General features: G+C 42.3%; 1 protein-coding gene across 1 annotated transcript; it reads right to left on the bottom strand.

Moving 5' to 3' along the window:
• Positions 1 to 5,013: 5,013 nt before the first annotated feature.
• Positions 5,014 to 13,948, bottom strand: CMPK2 (cytidine/uridine monophosphate kinase 2). Its single transcript, XM_032104485.1, has 5 exons — positions 13,435 to 13,948; positions 12,973 to 13,087; positions 11,957 to 12,158; positions 10,565 to 10,810; positions 5,014 to 7,021 (listed from the first exon to the last, which is right to left on the bottom strand). The coding sequence occupies exons 1-5, from the start codon at positions 13,528 to 13,530 to the stop codon at positions 6,901 to 6,903; spliced, it is 780 nt and encodes a 259-aa protein (XP_031960376.1). The 5' UTR covers positions 13,531 to 13,948; the 3' UTR covers positions 5,014 to 6,900.
• Positions 13,949 to 19,904: the final 5,956 nt, after the last annotated feature.

Genomic DNA, 19,904 nt, shown 5'->3' with positions numbered 1-19,904 from the left:
TCCTTAGCCTGGTGCATCATTATTGCTCCAACCTCTTCCAAGTCTGACCAACACCAGAGTCAAGGAAGACCTACATGGAAATGGTCAAAGAATCACAGAATCATAGGATCATTTAGGTTGGAAAAGACCTTCAAGATCATCGAATCCAACCGTTAACCCAGCACTGCCAAGTCCACCCCCAAATTGTGTCCCCAAGTGCTACATCTACAAATTTTTTTAATACCTCCGGGGATGGCCACCACTTCCCTGAGCAGCCTATTCCAATGCTGGACAAATCTTTCCATTAAGAAATTTTTTCTAATATCAAATCTAAACCTTTCTTGGCACGACTTGAAGCCATTTTCTCTTGTCCTATTGCTTTATTATTTGGGAGAAAAGACTAAACCCCACCTCACTGTGGGGTATGCCCAGTCCCTGCCCTGGAGGGATCTCTGCTGAGATAAGAGATTTTGCAATCGCCCAGCAGGACTCCCTGGAAAAGCAACCACTTCTTTGGTCATGGCGAAAAAAGACAGACCCACAATCCTTTAGGAGACCCTATGCAGATCCTTTGTAACCCATTGGCCTTCACCCATCCCCTGTATCCCTATAAAAGCAAAGGCCTCTGCCCCTGTGAGAGAGAGCTCTCATCCCTGGCTTTCCCTTTTGCCGGAGGGAACCAACAATAAAGCTGCCTTCGTGTGGAACCAGCCACACGAGCCTCTTGTCTCTCTCTGGTCTGGCTTGGCCTGGAGGCTGCCCTGCAGAGCTGAGCTGGAATCACGAGCTGATATCTCTAAAGAGCTGACAGTCTCTGCAAGGGCTCCTCTGCCAGCAGCTGAGGGAAGACACTGGACCTCGGGAAGGCGATTCCTTTTGGGACCATCTCCCTGGGCCGGTCACCTCTTCCTGGGTCAGAGCCACTGACCCCACACCAGCTGTAATACCTCACCACAGCCTCCTCTCAGGTACTTGTAGATAGTGATAAGATCTCCATCGAGCCTCCTTTTCTCCAGGCTAAACACCCCCAGCTCCCTCAGCCACTCCTCATAGGATTTGTGGTCTGGACCTTTCACCAGCTTTGTTGCTGTTCTTTGGAGACACTCTGGCACCTCAATGACTTTCTGGTAGTGAGGTGCCCAAAACTGAGCACGGTACTCGGGGTGTGGTGTTTGTATCACCAGCAAAAGCCTCAGCACTGGCTCAGGAGACTTACAGCTGTGGGATGTGGTCTTGAACATCTGCAAAAGTTGTGTCTTCTTTCTTCTCATGGGAAGCTGTGCCTATTTGGTTACAACATCCTGCACGAAATAAAACTGAAAGCCCAAGCAATTCTGCAGCCTGCACTAAGCTTTCACTAGTGTAGCTGTCCCCAGGGAGGGGGAGAGAAGCAGATAAAGTAAATTACCCTACTGGAATTTGTTCTGTACTTGCCACATGCTTAAAATGCAGCTTTTCTGTCTGAGTATTTTCATAAGCAATGAGGTTGCAGACATAGCATTTTTCATCATATTTCCCCTGCTTTGGAGTACATGACATGCACTGTCTTTATGGCTGAATAAAAGGTCATGACTGGCCAGCTGGTAATACAAAATGCATTTTTACACTAATGGAAAGGTATTCTAGCTTTTTTTCCTATTGCACTGACTGCGTATTTACATAAACTCTACATCTGTTTAGTTAAGTTAAGCCAGGGGGTGATGATCTTTGTCTTTACGAAAGAGCTGATTTAATTTTATTGAACAAAGCTTTCCATTTAGAAGATCAAAGTCAGTGAAGCCCCCTGAAGCAACAACTCAAAAGTTTCTTCAACTATTTGAATTAATAAAATAGGGTAACTGGGACTAAAAAAGCAGGAAAAAGAAAAAAAGAAAATAAAAACTCCTTGGGGGCTTTGTTTATCCTGAACTTGGAGAGAGACATTTTTCCTTTTAACAAAGTCCCATTGAGTGTCCAGACTCTCCTGCCTCTGAAAAGGCAGGAATTGATAGCAGAGGCAGCATGCACAGTTTTAAACAAATTTCTGAAAGCTGGTAATGTTATGGGGAAAAGACACAAGATACAGCACAGTGAAGAAAACCTAGTGAAGAACTGGCCTCTCTAGCTGCCATGTGCTAGTTCCAGGCACTAGTGAACTCCTACTTGATAAGATATCAGTTTTTATATAAAATTTCTTCATAACTATACAGAAAATAATGATAAAAATCATGAGTTTGAAACTGTAGCTGTTGTGGAGATAAATATTTCATGTCTTCTGAAAGAGCCTGCATGTTGCCTCCTAGCATCTGACTTTGGGGAAATTGTCTTGAAAACTTTTATTTTTGGGAGGAGAATGGCTGAACACCTGCCTTACATTTCACTGCAGGAGTTTGGTATTTGCTTGCAAGTAGCGCCCTCACCTCCCAGACAGACAGCAGCACTCACTACTGATACACTGGGTGAGCCCCATGGCTACACCTCATGCTATGACAGGATGGGGTCAAGCATGCACAAAATCCACTCTTTGCACCTGTCCTGAGGTTATATCTGCCAGGTAGCCCAGGAACATGGACCTGGCCCCAAAGTCCGTTTTAACTCCAAGGAAACCTTTTCAAGAGATCTGTGTTGCTTCTACCTCTCTTCTACACAATGCATCCACATTAGCACTTCAGCTTGGATCAGCAGTGCTGTGGCAGTGTTCCTCCTGACCACCCATCCTTATCATGCTTTGCTTCATGTGCTGGTACAGTCCTGGCATCTATCAACTGGACTCCATCCAGACAAAAGCCAAACAAAAACGATCTGGTGTAGGAGCACACTTACTGCACTACAGCTGCTAACATGAGGTCAGTCAATGTGACCAGATTAGAGCTGGTCTAAAATAAATCTCTGAAATACACAGAGGGCACACACTGGGTCCCCTGTGCCAGCTCCTCTGTGCTACAGATTGTCCCTACTTGTTCCAGGCCACCTGCTAATGTAGACACAACCCAAAGAGGCTGCACTGCTGCTTTCTAAGCCTCTCACTGCTTAAATGGGTGAATGGTGCCATTTTAGGCACCATATGGTATCCCTGCAGGCCTCCAGCTGCCACTCTGCAGATCAACAGCTCAACCAAATGTCTCGTGTCATATCTGGCAGCCCCACACAAACATCTCAGATACCTTAGGGAGACTAACTGCTGTGGATGTCTATGTTTAGACAACTGAATACCATTTTATTTTAGCATCTATTCCCCTCTAGACCAAAAAAATTGAAGCAAAAGAGATTAAAGAGGAGAAAGAAAATGCTTGAAATACTATGATGTGTTCTATGAAATAAAATACATGATATAGAATAAACAAAATAATAAAAATAGCATTTATTGTAAAATTCCCTCATTTAAAACTCTTTTTTTAATAAACTAAAAAGTATACAAAGCTTAATCTGACAGCAACAAAAGTATTGCTTTGTCCTTCAAGAAACAGATGAATTTTACGAATTGCATTTATTGTTCAGCAAGGGCTGAATTCACTGGCTTTAACAGAATAATTTCAAAGCTTGAGATTCAGTTTCTATTTGTGTAACTTACTGGCCTAATGCCCCAGATGCTCTGGGGACTGTAGCATCAGAGTCTTTGCAGGACCATGTCCTAAAGCTAGTAAATCAATAAATTATCAAATTACTAATTTTGCTGGGATAGTAATAAAAGAAACAGGCTTTGGCATGTTTCCTGTCCTGAGGGTGACTGACAGAGAGCAGTCCTTGTCTGTACCAGCAAACTCCTGGCATCCAGCATGGGCTGGCTGCAGATAAGCAGGGATGCTCCCTGGGCTGACCACACTCAGGACTGCTTGGCAGAGGCCGCTGGCCACGGGCCAGCACTGTGCCATGGCTTAACCTGCCAGTCTTACACAACAAAGACTATCCAAAGCAGAAGAAAAGCACATTTACCTGCCAAGGAACAGCCTAAATTTCTGAATCTGCATGGAAATACTTGGAGATTACGAGCCTTTCAAACACTTGAACAAAAATTCTGACCTCTTGTGGCCATCAAACTGTCCAGGAAAAGTTTCTGTGAGTTTCTAACCCAGGTGATGCTCTTGCCGGGTATGGGATGGCCATTTGTGCATTCCTGCTGCTCCTCTCCCAGACCTGCCTGTGTACTAGGAGGCATTGACAAACCTTTGACAAACATTTGAACATCTCTGTGGGTCCAGAGGAAGTCACAAATGTGATCAGAGGGCTGAAGCACCTCTCCTACAAAGGCAGGCTGAGAGAGTTGGGGCTGTTCAGACTGGAGAAGTGAATGCTTTGGGGAGACCCTAAAGCAGCTTTCCAATACCTAAAAGAGTCTTATAAAGAAGAGGGAAGATAGTGACAGGACAAGGGGAAATAGTTTTAAACTAAAAAAGGGGAGATTTAGATTAGAGATTAGGAAGAAATTCTTTACTGTGAGGGTGTTGAGGCACTGGAACAGGTTGCCTAGAGAAGTTGTGGGTGCCTGATCCCTGGAAGTGTTCAAGTCCAGATTGAATGGGCCCCTGAGAAACCTGATCTAGTGGATGGTATCCCAGCCCACAGCAGGGGGTTTGGAACTAGATGATCCTTAAGGTCCCTTCTAACCTAAGACTTTCTGTGATTCTGTGATTTGTTCTGAATGTAAAAGTGCAGTCCTTTTAGACACTGTGGACAAAAATCTGGCAGAAATGCCACAGAAATGGGAAGCATGGGAGTGATTCCGCACATTAATATCCTGCACATGGCACACAGCTTCTTGCAGACCTTTAATTCTAACAAAGATGTGAGAAAGGGAATGTTGGTTTTGTCTACCGTTCTCTGTTGTTCTCCTAGTCTGCATCAGTAGCTTTGGGTTATAGAAAAACTTAGACTATGAATATATTCTGCACGTGTGTAATTAACAATGTCTGATGTCAATTTTTGCAGGTATATATATTATCAGCACCATTTCGAATACAAAGCTACACTTGTAAGAACTCAGCATCAAAACCCAGAAAGTCTGGCTTCATGTGCAAGTTTGCGTGCGGGGCTCAGGACTGCTGAACAACGAATCAATATGATTTCACAGAAGCCATTTATTGTTTACATTACACTCTACTTATGCATTTTGCAACCACTGTACACGTGCTCACACACTACTTGATTGGTCCCTCTACCTTGTCCACACGCTCTGCACGCACTTTTCAGAAAATGTCACTGGTTCTAGTCCAGTGCGGCACAGTCCTTCTCTATTTCTTGCTGTCTTGGTATTCTGCTTCTCAGCTTCTTCTTTCCCAGTTTAGTGCAGTTTGCATTTCAGTAACCTCGATGAATTCCTGAGGGCTCTGATAAGAATAACTGAAGATTGTTTGGCTGGGGCACACTAACAGGGTTCAAATACATTACAACATTTGTGTAAGGAGAAAAGGCCAGTGGAGTTTCTCAGGCCCGGTTATCTTTCACCTACACAATGTTTAGGACAGGCACATATTTGCACCCTGATCATTCCTATGCAGTGGTGTCTTCTGGATGAGAATTTCCTCTATCCAGGACTGAATATATGAATGCTTTATAATTTCTAAAATAATTGGAGCATCTACAAGTGTGCATTTTCAGTCTGCATGTGTGGCAAATCCAAAGGCTGCTGAAATACAAATAATATACAAAACACAACAGCATCTATTTCTAGGATTTATAAATTTATAGAATGTATAAATTATATAATATATTAATAACATACTCAAAACCATTAAACAGTGTATTAATAAAATGTATTTTAGAAGTTTTTCTTTCTATCACCGTGTATATACAGACTGGATATAGGAATTACAGTACTGAGTATATTTTTATTTAGAAGATAGATTCATTGATAATTGCACTTGCTTAAAACAGGAAAGTAAATAAAAGTGCTTTAAGTCAAATTTACATTTTAGTTTGGTTTTTTTTTCTGAAACTGCAGCTTAATTTCTGACCTCACAAAGTCTTATCCATAAGTTTAGCTTTATACTTAGGAGTTACAATAGTGAAACTAATGTATGTAAAAAATAAGCCTTTGCAGACCTGAAGTCTTGATGTAGCCTGCTTCCACATTCAACCTGTGCAAACACCCACTCAAGAAAGAAAAGTGAAAAGGTGCAATCATTGCCATTGCTCAGAATTTCTGCAGTTTTTCATTTCTCATTCTCTCAAAACACTAGTTCACATTAAAAATATTAATAGGACAGAGAAAAATTTTCGTAAAAAATATTTTAGTGATCATTTATAAGTTTTTAATTCAAGTTCCCCTCAGGTCTCTGTTTCTCATTTGCTGGCATTGTCTGGTTTCCCTCTGAAAATAATTGATATTTCAGTTGCATATATAAACAGGCTTGGACTTTATTACTTAGAGCCCTTGGTGTTTACTGGCACTCATTTACAACATGTTTTTTTCCAAGATGCCCATCACAGCAACAGCTGCTCATCCTCTATTCCAAAAAAACAGCACTGGGCCACTGGATTTTCTGTTCCTAAATGTTATGACATTTAATTACAATGAAATGTCATTTTATTGTTTTAGTGCTGATGATATTTCAGCATCTCCTTGGGCATCTAATGCTCCTGATGCAGTCCAGCAAATTTTGGTACACAATAGATTCAGGAACAGGTTCTCCTGGTGATGAAGATGCATCATGATAGCATCTCAAAATGTCCTGGTGTCAGAGAGCACTCTGAGGTACTTCGTACATGACAGTAGTATGTTTGTTTCTTTACTAACAATGCTGAATGATGTGAGTAGCATTTTGCCTTATACAGAAAAGTACAGTAGCAACCACAAAACAGATAACCTGCACAGATTACTGGTGAAAGAATAAAATAGTATTCAGTATTTCTGTGAGGCAAAATGCATCACTGTGCATTTCCAGGTACCAAAACCAGTGGGGCAATAAAAAGTATCTTTTAAGTGCTACTACACAAAAGTTGCTTTCAAAAAGCACAGTGTTTCTTAATTAGTTGTAGCACTGTCTTGAGAACCTCTTCTTTGGAGGGGCTGGCATCAACCTCTTGGCATGCAGGATTCACCATCCTTCTGTATGACTCTTCAACTCTATTTAAAACAAAACAAGAGAAATTAAACTTCAAAAGGCAGGCATATGAAATGGCATTAGTCATCAGTCTCAGAAGACAGTGCTTGCACTGCAGAGACAGAGGATAGAAAATCTAATATGAAGCTAAGAATGAAATCTACTGCAAAGAGCAATAAACCATTAGTAACTATTACAATGTAAATCTCAAAGCATATAGTTTCCTTGACATTGATTCCCAAAGCTCCAGCCACTTTAACATGGCATGGCATAAAGGCTTATCACTGTATACAGTCTGGTATAGCAGTAGAGTGGACAGTCTGCTCCTAGCACCTGAATTAATTTTTTCAGTTTCTGCTAAGGTATCTCTGAACTATTTGGCATTGCATTGTGTAGGTGTGCTCATTGACTGATCTCAGCTTTGACTCACGGGATTACAGAGTTGACATATCATTCAACCTCTTCCTCTGATCAACTAACTGGATAAATAAAAGGATGAAATACAGGATGAAAACCTCCTCACTTAGGCTATAAGCGTAATGCAGAACTCTCTCACATTTAGCCTTTGAGGGTGTGAATGAGGATGTGAATATTATTTTCTATGTTCCCATAATGCCATTCAGGATGGAAGTCACAAGACAAATCAATGAAGATTTTGGATGTTCTCATATTTAGATTGACATAATTAACAGGTGGAAATAACTAAGGGCTTTCTGACAAGAATAAGTAACAGAATTAAAACATAAAAGCTTCTTAAATGTCAGTGTGTCCCCTAGCTAACTCATCCCTCTGCAGGTCCCTCTATATGAGCTCTGTGTCCACAGAGTTTCTGTCAAAATTAGGCAATCACAGAAGCATAGAATCATAGAATGTTTCTATGGAATGGACTCTAAAGACCATCTAGTCCCAACCCCCCTACCATGGGCAGGGACACCTCCCGCCAGACCAGGTTGCTCAAGGCCTTATGCAACCTGACTATGAACACTGCTAGAGTTGGGACATCCACAGCATCTCTGGGCAACCTGTTTCAGTATCTCACAACCCTCACAGTTAAAAATTTCTTCCTAATAGCTAACTTAAATTTCCCCTCTTTCCATCTGTATCAATTACTCCTTGTTCTATCTCTACAGTTCCGGGTGAAGAGTCCCTCTCTGGCTTCCCTGTAGGCCCCTTCAGATACTGGAAGATTGCTATGCGGTGTCCACTCAACCTTCTCTTCTCCAGGCTAAACAGTCCCAACTTTCTCAGTCTGTCTTCATAGAGGAGGTGCTCCAGTTCTCTTATGTTCCGGTTTGGCCAAATTTAGAAATATATATATACTCTGAGAGAAGGCACAACCACCCCTCCCCCCCCACCAGGTTCGGGAAAAAAATAAATTTTCCTCGAAGGAAAGTGAAGAAGATAAAACTATTTATTTAACAAGCACACGGGAAAGGAAAATAATGTTAAATGGTAAAATCTTTCGCTGTAGAGGAAAAACCTGAGAAAGTGTTCGAGTCCTCCCTTTGGTCTCCTCGGAGCTGGGGCTTGGGCCGGGGCCAGGCCCTCCGCGCCCGGTGAAAAGTCCTCCCGATGTGCTCTGATGTTACAGCAATCAGGCAGTCCAGTAGAAAAGGGAGAAAATCCGAAATTCCAGAGAAGGAAAAGTTCAGCTCTCAGCCTCTCTCCAGAGAACAAGGAACTGCAAAAAAACTGGCCAAAAGCTGACTGGAAAAGCTGCCAGCCGGGTGCTTCCTCGCTCCCCCCTGCCCCAGCTGAAAAAAAAACCTGCCATCTTTATGTGACCTTGAACAAGTTTCAAACTGCTTTGAGAAAGTTTTGCTCAGTTTTTTCTTCCCCCTCTCAGGCTCAGTTCAGAGGCATAGAAAGGCCAATAATTAATTTCTGGGCATAGGCAGCGATATGGGATACACATCATAAGGTCACCCCAAGACATCTTATCAACTTTGTGACCCTCCTCTGAACTTGCTCCAACAGTTCCATGTCCTTCCTATGTTGGGGACACCAAAACTGGACTCAGCACTCCAGGTGGGGCCTCACAGGAGCAATGTATAGGAGGAGAATCCCCTCCTTCAACCTGCTGGCTTTTGATGGTGCATCAACCCCCAAATCTTTCTCTGCAGGGTGCTCTCAATCACTTCTCCGTCCAACCTGTAGATGTGCTTGGGATTGCCACGACCCAGATGTAGGACACTGTCCTTCCCTTTGTTGAACTTCATGAGGTTTGCACAGGTCCACCTCTCAAGCCTGTCCTGGTTCCTCTGGATGGCATCCCTTCCCTCCAGCATGTCCACTGCACCACACAGCTTGGTGCTGTCAGCAAATCTGCTGAGGGTGCACTTGCTTCCACTGTCCATGTCACCAAAAAGATGCTGAATAGTATCAGCCCAAATAGCGACCCCAGGGGACACCACTTGTCGCTGTTTCCCATGTGGACAATAAGCCATTGACCACAACTCTTTGTGTGCTGCCATCCAGCCAGTTCTTCATCCACTGAATGGTCCATCAATCAAATCCACGTCTCTCCAATTTGAAGATGAGGATGTCATGTGGGACACTGCCAAACACTTTGCAGAAGTCCAGGTAGGCTTTGTCAGTTGCTCTGCCCTATCCACCAATGTTGAATTTGTCAGGCAAAATCTCCCCTTTGTAAAGCCATGGTGGCTGTTGCCAGCGACTATTTTTAAGGTATATCATCACCAGAAATTTAAAACCCTAGAGGTAGATTTCAGCCTTGCTTGTAGATATGGAAACCAATATTCAGGTGTCTCTGCTGAGGTATCTACACAAACACTGGGTATTTAAGTTTCCACCTTAAACAAAGACGATCTAATCAATACATTGGCAGAGCCTAGACAGAAATTCAGCACCCTCTAAAGTAGGATACCTAGGGTGACATTCAGTTGCTTAAGTTAATGCACCTAGTACTGCTTGAGATGCTCTGGACTATCTCATTTAGCTTCCAGTTCCTAGCCCAGAAAGTCTCCACAGGTTCTGCATCACATCTGTCACGCTCATATCAAAAGGCTTTAGATACTGAAGTTTAGATCACTGAGCTCCAAATGAGTGGTGAGGTGAATCACTTTGAAGGCTCCACTGAATGTATTGACTATACTGGTACCTGAGACACTTTGCATAACTAAGGAAATCTACAAGAGGACATTTAAATTTTATTCTCTTAATCTGGAGCTCAATTCCAGAATTTCCTGGGGAAGCTGTGTGTTTCAACTTCTTGCCTCCCAGTCCTGGAACTTTTAGGTCTCTCTCCTTCATGACCTCACTAAGAAAGGTGCTCAAATAAAAGCAGCAAAGCAAAATAGAAGTATTTGAACTCAAAGCTTCTTTACAGGACAATTAAATTCTACATCTGCATCTTTCAAACAGTTTCAATTAGACGTGACAGAATTTACTCTCCCTGTCAGCCATGAATCCTTTCCAAAAAAAAAACCCAAACCAAAAGCTTATACAAAGGAAATTCTTATCCCAATAATGTGAGAGGCACGTTTGTTATTGGTCCTACAGGAGCCAAGATTGCCTCCAGCCTCGTATTCCCCATTAAAGGGTACCTTTGGCGAAACAAATTGTTAGCTTCCAACTCAGCTTCCTCCTTTGTTTTCTGCAGCCCCCGATGCTGAAGTCTCCGGACTCGTTCGTCAGGGTCAACAGTCAGGAGAAGAACAAGATCAGGTTTAAGCAGATCTTCAGGCCACTGATACACTTCATCTTGAACTGGTGGAAGATCCTGGACTTCTCCACTTGTTTCAGTAGCAATTGTGTAGGCAGCTGTGCTGTGCCAATATCTGTCAGGAAAACACCAAATGGAGGGAGAGAAATTTTAAAGAGGACACTAATTCTTCAGTAATGTAGGAGACAGTTGCCACTATAACAACAAGTCATTAACAATGAGACAGGTGACACCATGGCTTTGAAGAGAAAACCAAGTAACAGTTCTGTGCTATCCATTATTTCTTAACAATGATATTGCTCGGTGCACTATTCAGAGCTAATGTGAACTGTTAATTAAAACATTATGCAAAGACTGTTCCAGATACTCCTGTCAAAAGAAAGTCTCCTCATATATTGAGACAGGTCAAAGAAGAGATTCACTATATCTCAAAATACTTTACTCTGAGTCCCCTTTTTTGTGGTTCCTATCCTACTTCAAGAAACAGATTTGGTAGAGAACATGCAGTCTTCACAAACATGTGAATGAACACAGACATTACTAATGCTACTAATTTCACTTTCTTTAACATTCTCACCACTACAAGGCACTGTGTTTGATAGATTTCAGTGGATTTGAGGCTGGTTGAAAATAGCACTCACATGCAAACAACTCTGTGTGTGTGTGTGTGTGTGTGTGTGTGTATTGCAGCAGGAGGTTACAGTACACCTACTGAAATAAGCCAAAGGGTTCAAAGTGCATCTAGACTTTTTATTAAAAGTAATATTGTAAGCTGCCTACACAGTTAGTGAAAACCAGAAATAACGCAAACAAACCCAAAAAAGTGGGAAGCATATTTCTGGCTTTACATTCACAAAGAGTGAGTCTACCTAAAACTCAGTCATTCCAATTCACCCATATCTCAGACACATCTTAGAGACAGCCATGACCAGCAGCCCACAGTTTCCTCTGGTTTGTCACAAAACAGTTTTAGCTCAGGATGCACAATCTGTGCCTCCACTATTCCTAACTGAAGATGTAAGAACTTTCTTGTGTCCTAAAGCTAGTTAGGACTAGCTTTAGGAAGTTCCCTATTTTTATGTTATCATAAGTGTTACTCTTTAGAAGACATAATGTTTATCTGACTCTCTGCAGAGTGCTTCCAAAAAACCCCAATACAAGCTACAAAAAAACCCAAAACAAAATCCCTGAAGAAACACAATCACTGACTGCTTGTAACACTGAACAACTGTGTGATGGCACTGATATAAGAGGGCTTCTTAAGTACACAAACCTGTCTACGATCACAGGTGCCTGAGTGGATGCTTTTGCTATCTCTGAAGCCAGAATGTAGTTGCCCGCAGCATAAAATGCTCTTTTAACAAGTGTTGGCTCATCATCAAATACCGTCCTCCACTGGCTGATGCAGGCTGGTGGGGACCGCAGCAGAACACCATTCAGGGTGTCCTTAACAGCCTGGGTCACCGTGGTTTTGCCTACATTTACAGAAGGAAAGATTTGTTATATTATTTACCAGATACACCTGAGTTTTAAAAACTGAAAAACGCTCCTGTCTGTTCATGTGGAGCACAGGTTCTGACATCTGAATATGTAACCTGAGTATCTTGTCGTAAGGCTTCCAGCGGAAACTGATTCTGAGTCTGGTTGCAGGAATTCCTCTCCTTCCTGCTCTCTGGGCCTTCCAGTACTTCCTTTCACCAACTCTTAGCCTTCACTCCCTTAAATGCATTAACTGCACGGCAATTTCTCTGTATAGTCATGGCAATTACCCTATATATTCATTTATAATATTTTTCTAGGTTGCAATTTATGTTAATGTTGTCATGCTGGTCATCCAGTTCTTTCTTTTTATGGAGATTTTCAATTCTCTTTAACTGACAAGTCAGAAAGCAAAGCTATTCAGAGGCAAGTAATATTTCTCCCTGAGACAAACTGCTGTCAGTTTCCCAGACTACCACTATTTTAGTTCATTTATTTGAAAACTCTCCAGTAAAAGTATGTTTCATCATCTGCACAAGAAATTTAACTTTCAGTACTCCACTCTGTATTCTTTCATTTACATAGGTAAGGAATCAAACCACTGAATGTAAATTAACATACACTAATCTTTTACAAGTAAGGAAGAGAGAATGGCATTTATAATTACTAACTCCTTTTGTGTCACAGGAATCCAGGCTGGTTTTTTTATTATTATTTTATTTTTAAGCCTTATTCCTGAACAAAAACCATAGCAGTTGCTCTTTTCAACAATTTCTCATCTGTAGTTCTTCAACCATACATTGCTCTTACCTGTGGCATCCAGCCCCTCAAAAACTATGACGGGAAAACCTCCTTTTTTTTGGTGCTCTGGACATTTCTCCAGCAGGTCGAGTACTGCTTCAGCCTCTGGGATCCGTCCCGCACACTGCAAGGAGAGATCATGGAATCATAGAATGTCCTGGGTCGGAAGGGACCTTTAAAGACCATCCAGTCCAACCCCTCACGCAGTGCACTGGGACATCCTAAACTAGATCAGGTCTCTCAGAGCCCTGTCCAATCTGACCTGGAATGTTTCAAGAGATGGGACATCCATCACCTCTCTGGGCAACCTGCGCCAGTGTTTCGCCACCCTCACCGTTAAAAACTTCTTCCTTACATCTGCTCAGAATCTGCCCTCCCTTCGTTTGAAACGATTACCCCTCGTCCCCTTGGCACCCGCCCGTCGCACGGCGCTGAAGAGCCGAACGTCGGCCCCGCGGCCGCGGTGCTGACCTGGCGCAGGCGCTGGCGGAGGGCGCTGGCGGAGGGCGGCAGAGCGCGGACCACGGGCCGGGGGCCCGGTGACCCCGGGGAGCAGCGCCGCAGCATCGCCGGGCCCGGAGCCGGGAGCCGGGAGCAGGGAGCCGGGAGCCGGGAGCAGGGAGCCGGGAGCAGGGAGCCGGGAGCAGGGAGCCGGGAGCCGGGAGCAGGGAGCCGGGAGCAGAGAGCCGGGAGCCGGGAGCCGGGAGCCGGGAGCAGGGAACCGGGAGCCGGGAGCCCGGGGCAGGGGGCAGGGAACCGGGAGCCGGGAGCCGGGAGCAGGGCGGAGAAAGGCGGGCGGAGGCGGAGGAGGAGCCAGCGGGAAACGAAACTCGCCCGGCCGTCTGGGAAAGCGCCGATCTTCGGGGACCAGCCCGGAGCAAGGGGCAGCTCCTCGGAACGCCCTTCTGCCTTCCCCGCCCTGCGTGAGTGGCACCGGGATGAACGGGCTCGGTCCCGCGGGGAATGGCTCTGTGCGCGGATGGGCGCCAGCAATCATGGGATGTAAGGTCCCGCCCGCCAGCAAGAAAGGGTCATATTCCCACGGGCTCTCGTGGCTGAATCCTGGCTATCTCCTAAAAAAAGAAAAAAAAAATTAAAAAAAAAAGAAAAAGAAAAAAAGAGAAACAAAAAAAACCCAGAAGTGCAAATATGCTCCGCTGCTTGAGACTGGCCCAAAATTGCAAATAAGCTGTAAATAAACTAAAGTGTTTTGTTGAGTAGCAGTGCCCAAGCACCACTGGGCTGTCAGGCATATCAGTAACTTGACCCCATTATTTGGCCACTCAGTGCCTTGATAACAAGACCAACAGACACAATTTTTGGGAGCAAACCGGACATTAACAAGCCTGTTTTCATAACTTTGCAGTGGCCAATTTCAGCTTTCATCAGCTCAGAGGCAGGAACCAGAAGCACTGAAAACAGCAATAGCACTGAGTCTCATGACAGCTGTTATGAGTAACACTGCCCAAAATGTAGTTTTTGAGTTTTCAGAAAATGTAGCTTAAAGTGCTGGACAACCTGCATCTCTGTAGAAAACTTTTCCTCTTTTTCAATAGTTGAAAAACTGCCACTTAGAGATATCTAAAGTTAAACTTTTGATGCATTTTCTGAACAAATATACTCTACAAGCTATTATACTCTACAAGAAATTCCTTGGAAACTTGTCTTCCTCTGGTCATTTCAAAGACATGCACAAATACCTTTTGCTGTAACTGCAGGGAGCAGGGAGCCGCTCATAGGCAGTAACAGTTGCAAATCATCTGTACTAGTTGGAAACTGCCCATCCCCAAGAAGCCGGTGAAAGGCTGGGTGGAACTGGAAATGTAGCCTTGGAAGCTCTGCAATACAGTCTCAGCATCATGTATCAAAATTCATTTGGGTTTTTTTAAGGCTGTTTCATACCTGAGAACTCCAGCACCATTCCACATCACTCAAACATATGGCTATGGCATTGGGTATGGATACCAGAAGACACAGGGTAGAACACAGTTCATTATACAGGAAGCCAATAGATAGTTTTAAGACCATAATAATACGCACTGATTAAGAGTAGGGGCTCTTCTCAGCCAATATTTTGTCTGTCAGAATGACATGCTGTACATATGCCTGGCTTATCTGTGGTCCCTTCTCCTAGTCCCTGTGCTCCTCCAGCATCCACATTCACCAAATTAGGAAGGTTAAACAGTACATCTTCATCTTTCCCTTTCAGCACCTGTTGTAGACCGTTGCTTATGGAGTTACCTAAATGTCTTTTTGACTCTGTGATGGAATCTACCTCCACAAACCCCTGTGGTCTCCAATTCCAGAAATGCAACTGTTGCATAAAAACTTTTATAAGTTTTAAACTCACATCCTACTTACTTCAGCAAGTGACCCTTCTAACAATATTACTGATTTTGGTGAATAACAGTTCAACATTCAGTTTATTTATTACCTACAGGATTTTTTTAAACGTCACTCAGATTTCCCCTTCAGCTTTTCATGCCAGAAATGACAGCCTCCATCCCTTGCAAGGCAGCTGCTTCGTCTCCTTGGTCATTTAGAAACAAGGATAACTTGTTTAACTCCATAAGGTCCTGCCAAGATGTGGAGACCTGAACTGGACCACTAGTTGGAATTTGGTTACACTTACCAAAGTTTCACAGACTGGCAGAGCAATGCAATCTACCTTGTTTCTGCGTGATACTAAGCTTTAAGTTGACTTTTTTCTCTGCTGCCTCCCACAGAGCCATTGATTTCAGGGGAGTAGCAATAGTGATTAAGATCTCCGTCATCAGCCCAAGTGCCACTGCTGAGCTCAGCATCAGGTACACAAGGTTTCAATGATTCTTTCAGATCTGCACTGCCTCACCTTTATCCATACTGAAACTTATCTGCCACTTTTCTAGTCATTTGTTTGCTTGAGGTCCAGCTGACTTGAAGCCAAGTTTCATTTCATTTCACTTGTAAAGCTGGTCATTTCCCTCATTGACCTCATTTCCCTCACTGACCTCTTGGCTTCTTTCTCTTCTGGTTGGTTTTTGTTGTTGATTGGTTTTTATTGTTTGTTTGCTTTTGCTAGTGTAGCCTTTCCACTCTCTGAACAAATGGAAAGCGCTTACTTTCGTTTTCCCTATTCCCGTCTCACTGCCTTGATATAACCTTGTTACAACCATTCCTGAGCGAAGCTGCTGGTGATTCCTTCATTTATAATAGGCTTAGGAGATCATTCATAATAGGCATGTGATGCCTGTTCTCCTGCCTAATTACTTAAAAGTACTGTCTTGCAGGAATCAAGTAAAAATATAGGAAAAAAGAGTTGTCTTTTATGCCCAAGATGTTTTGTTGTATTTAAAATCAGTGGGGGAGTATGACTCAGTTTTGAAAGTAACTTATAGTAAGCATTTTTCAGCCTCTTTACAAGGACCTTTATAGTTTTGTCCTCTGTATAATATGAAGCAGTGTTGAAGAACAAATATGCTAATTACTTACAAAACACTGCTCAGGAGCATTTTCACATTTTTGAGTGTCCACTGTGCTTACGCAGAGCTATAGGGAAGAGATACAGAGACAACAAAAGGCCATATGAATATTCAAAAAATTCTGATCCACACAAGGTAGAAAAAGAGAAAAAAAAAAACAACTGAAAATTGATTAGCCTGTAACTTAAAAATATATCTAAGTGTACAGTCCTGTAAACAGCTGTGTCACACACAGGCAGGAAAAACTTAAGTTGAAGGCACATAAAATTTATAGGTACATGGAATACATGCAAATAAAACTGCACTTTTAATGCAGAATAAACTTTCAAGAATATCACTAAAGGGCCCTCCAGTAAAGAAAAAGGTTTGGAGATAAGACCATAAGAGCACCGATGTCAGTATAGTGTCAGGCCAGGAGAGATTCCTCTTCTGCCCATGACAGTGGCCACTGCCAGATGTTTGGGGAAGGCTGTGGAAAGGACACAGAAGGATCCTTCTTGCAACATACTTTTGTCAAGAAAGGATCATCAGATCCTTTCAGTCCCTCCCAACCTGGTATTCTATCATTCCACAATTCTCTAATCTTGTTCTATATCATAGAAACTATCTTTTAAAATACTTTCTGAATGGTAAATCACATGTACACTACTAAGGGCCCGTGGTGGACATCTTTCAAATGTGCCTAATCTGTATCTATATTTATATTGTGTGTTTCATATGTCTTTCATAACTTAATTGCATGTGAGTTTTAGCTTTCTGTTTGGTAATTTCCCATCCGATTTCTGCATCCAAAGGAGAGATGAGTCACTCTAAGTACAAGGTCCTTGACAGAATCCCATTTATAGTGCTGCAGATGCAATGAGAAAGAAATAATTTCCAGCTGAGACTAGAGCAAGAAGTAATACATTTATCAAATGCTAAAAATTACATCTGCCATTGAATGACTTGCCTGGTTGTCCTTGAACCATTTCTAGTCCTCCCAGGTGACGTGATATGACTCCTCCTTTAACCTTTTTTATATTACTGGTTTGTATCAGTACTTTGGTTTCGCTAGTAAGAAACTGTTTGACTGAAACTGCCAAACAGCCACACAGGAAAAAGCAATATATTTATTTAAAATATAAAATTACATTAATTAGATAAATATTAGATAGTTGTTTTAAAAGTTTTGCTTTCCTAGCAACTAAGCACAAGAGTATTATGTATGTTTATCCATTTGGATTCTTCCATGCTAGTTGTGTACTTATTTATTATCTAGTGCACCATTAATAACATTATTCAATCATTTTTGGAAAATTCTATTAATCTTTAAAGGGTTTTTAGATGCAGATTTGGAGAACTGAAACATTTTTAGTACTGGGACTCCATCAGGCCACTATAAGATGATTTCTATAGGAAGCTAGAGGAAGGAATCATACTTCCTACAATTTTCAAAGAACATTTATGCTTTTCTGAGACTCTTCCAGAAGGCATCAGGACAGAAAAATTCATTACAGTTCTTGCTTGCAATATTTCGTGTAGATTCAAAGCCGGTGCATAAAAATGCACACTTGTGTTTTCTTGTAGGTCTCACCATAGAGCCTGCGAGCTAAGACAGTTTGGGATGTCAAATGTGAATGTCTTTCTTGATGCTGCTGGGACTTGTACATATGCAGGGGGCACATCCTGGTCTGGGTTTACTTTGTGAGGCTCTTTAGTAATGCAGAGAGTGTCATCTGAAAACATAATTAGTTGAGGAAAAAAATAAAAATAACTTTAATTTCCATTTTCTAAGAAAGCACTGATAGAATTACAAAGTTTTGGGTACGCTTGGGTGCAAAGTTCCCTGCATGTTTTGTTCCTTGAAACAGAGATCTGTGATTTCAAAGAAAAAACAGTCCAAACATGCTAATGTTTTAGTTTTCTGATTCATTGAGCAATATTTTTATGACATGTTTTTGGAGTGTTTGGGTATTGGATGTAAGTCTTGTGTTGAGAAAAATTGATAACCATCAAGGATTCTTTACTGACTTTGGAGATTAAGTATTTTGAACTTAATTTTTCTAGCCAGCTGAGGTACTAGGCAACAAGCTCAGAGCTAGTAATAAGGTTTCCACCTCAAAGAAGAGAAAAAGGTTGTAGTTTCTACACCTGCATTGGCTCAACTTGACATGAACAAGAGACATGAATGGGGAAAGAAAGGAATTTGAACTGGGAACAGAGAAGATAAGAAATTGAATAGGATTCTTACCATGCAACAGAAGGGATGTATGGAGTGAGGAGGAAACAGGGTATGTCAGACTTCTCCAAATTATTTGAAACATTGACCCTACCAATGCACAACTTCAATGTCAGATTTCAGTTTAAATTTGCATTGTCTTGTCCACCTCCCTTTCCAATTGTATTTTCGAGTTTGTGATCAACAAACTCTTTATTTATTAGAATATCCTGCTTTTATCCTTAAGCTTGTGTCTTACATAAACCTCAAGGAACTGGAAGGGCACATGGTTAACTCCTGCTGGAGTAATCTCTGCTGACAACCTCTGAGACCATTTTGGAAAGCCTCAGAAGGGAGATGTTTCCCATCATGCTGCAGCAATACCTTTGTGAGGTGGCACTACTGGAGCCAGACACAGCAAGAAGTCTCTCATCCTTCCCTACTGGCATGAACCTGCTCCAGCAAGAAACAGCTGATAGAGATGACAATAAAAACTGTTCAAACAGTAAAAACTGTTCAAACTGGTTTTTGCTGATCCAGACATTATTCAGCCAGTAGATCATCTCCAGGAAAGTGAGGGAAGGATGAAAGGAATTTGAAGATAGCCAATGACAGGCATAATTAACATTTCTTATTCACAATCAGGTTTTGTTTTCCATGAAAATTTGCAAGCAGGATGAAGATAGTTCCACCCCTTTTTTCAAAGGGGAAAGAAAAAGGAGATAAAAAGAAGGCAATGTGAGGAAAAGACTGCTTGGCTACATCAGCAGTTCTGACTGGCCAATGAAAATGAGGCAAGCTCCATTTTAGGCCATTGACAACACGCAGTTGGAAGGTGTTAAGATTTGAGTACCACTCAAATCTTAACACCTTGGCAGCAGCGGCAACATTAAAAAGCTCACACAAGAGTGAGGACAGGCTGGCTGAAGACAGAGTGAGGCTGAAAATTCATGACAAACCTGTTGGTGCATCTGGACACACTGGAGGACTGAAGACAGCAACTGGTGTTATGATGGAGGGGCTCCTTCTCCAGCAATACCTGTTGTGCTACCAAGGAATTCAGGAATATGGAAACTGGCAGTTTGGTCCTGGTCTTTTCTGGTGCTACCATGAGTGGGCAGCCACCAATGTCTCACCTCAGGCTGCCAACTGTTCCTGTTGTTAAGGCTAACCATATGCTCAACTTGGTGCAGTAGCTTTGTTCGAGGTGCTTTATTGGAGACCAAGAATTACAGAATCTGCAATTATTTTCTTTTCATGTATTTGAAGTCATCAGGCTTCCT

Source organism: Corvus moneduloides, chromosome 3 (assembly GCF_009650955.1).
Source record: "Corvus moneduloides isolate bCorMon1 chromosome 3, bCorMon1.pri, whole genome shotgun sequence".
Taxonomy (NCBI): Eukaryota; Metazoa; Chordata; class Aves; order Passeriformes; family Corvidae; genus Corvus; species Corvus moneduloides.
The sequence above is the reverse complement of the archived record's forward strand: the minus strand, read 5'-3'. Positions and strand labels throughout refer to the sequence as shown.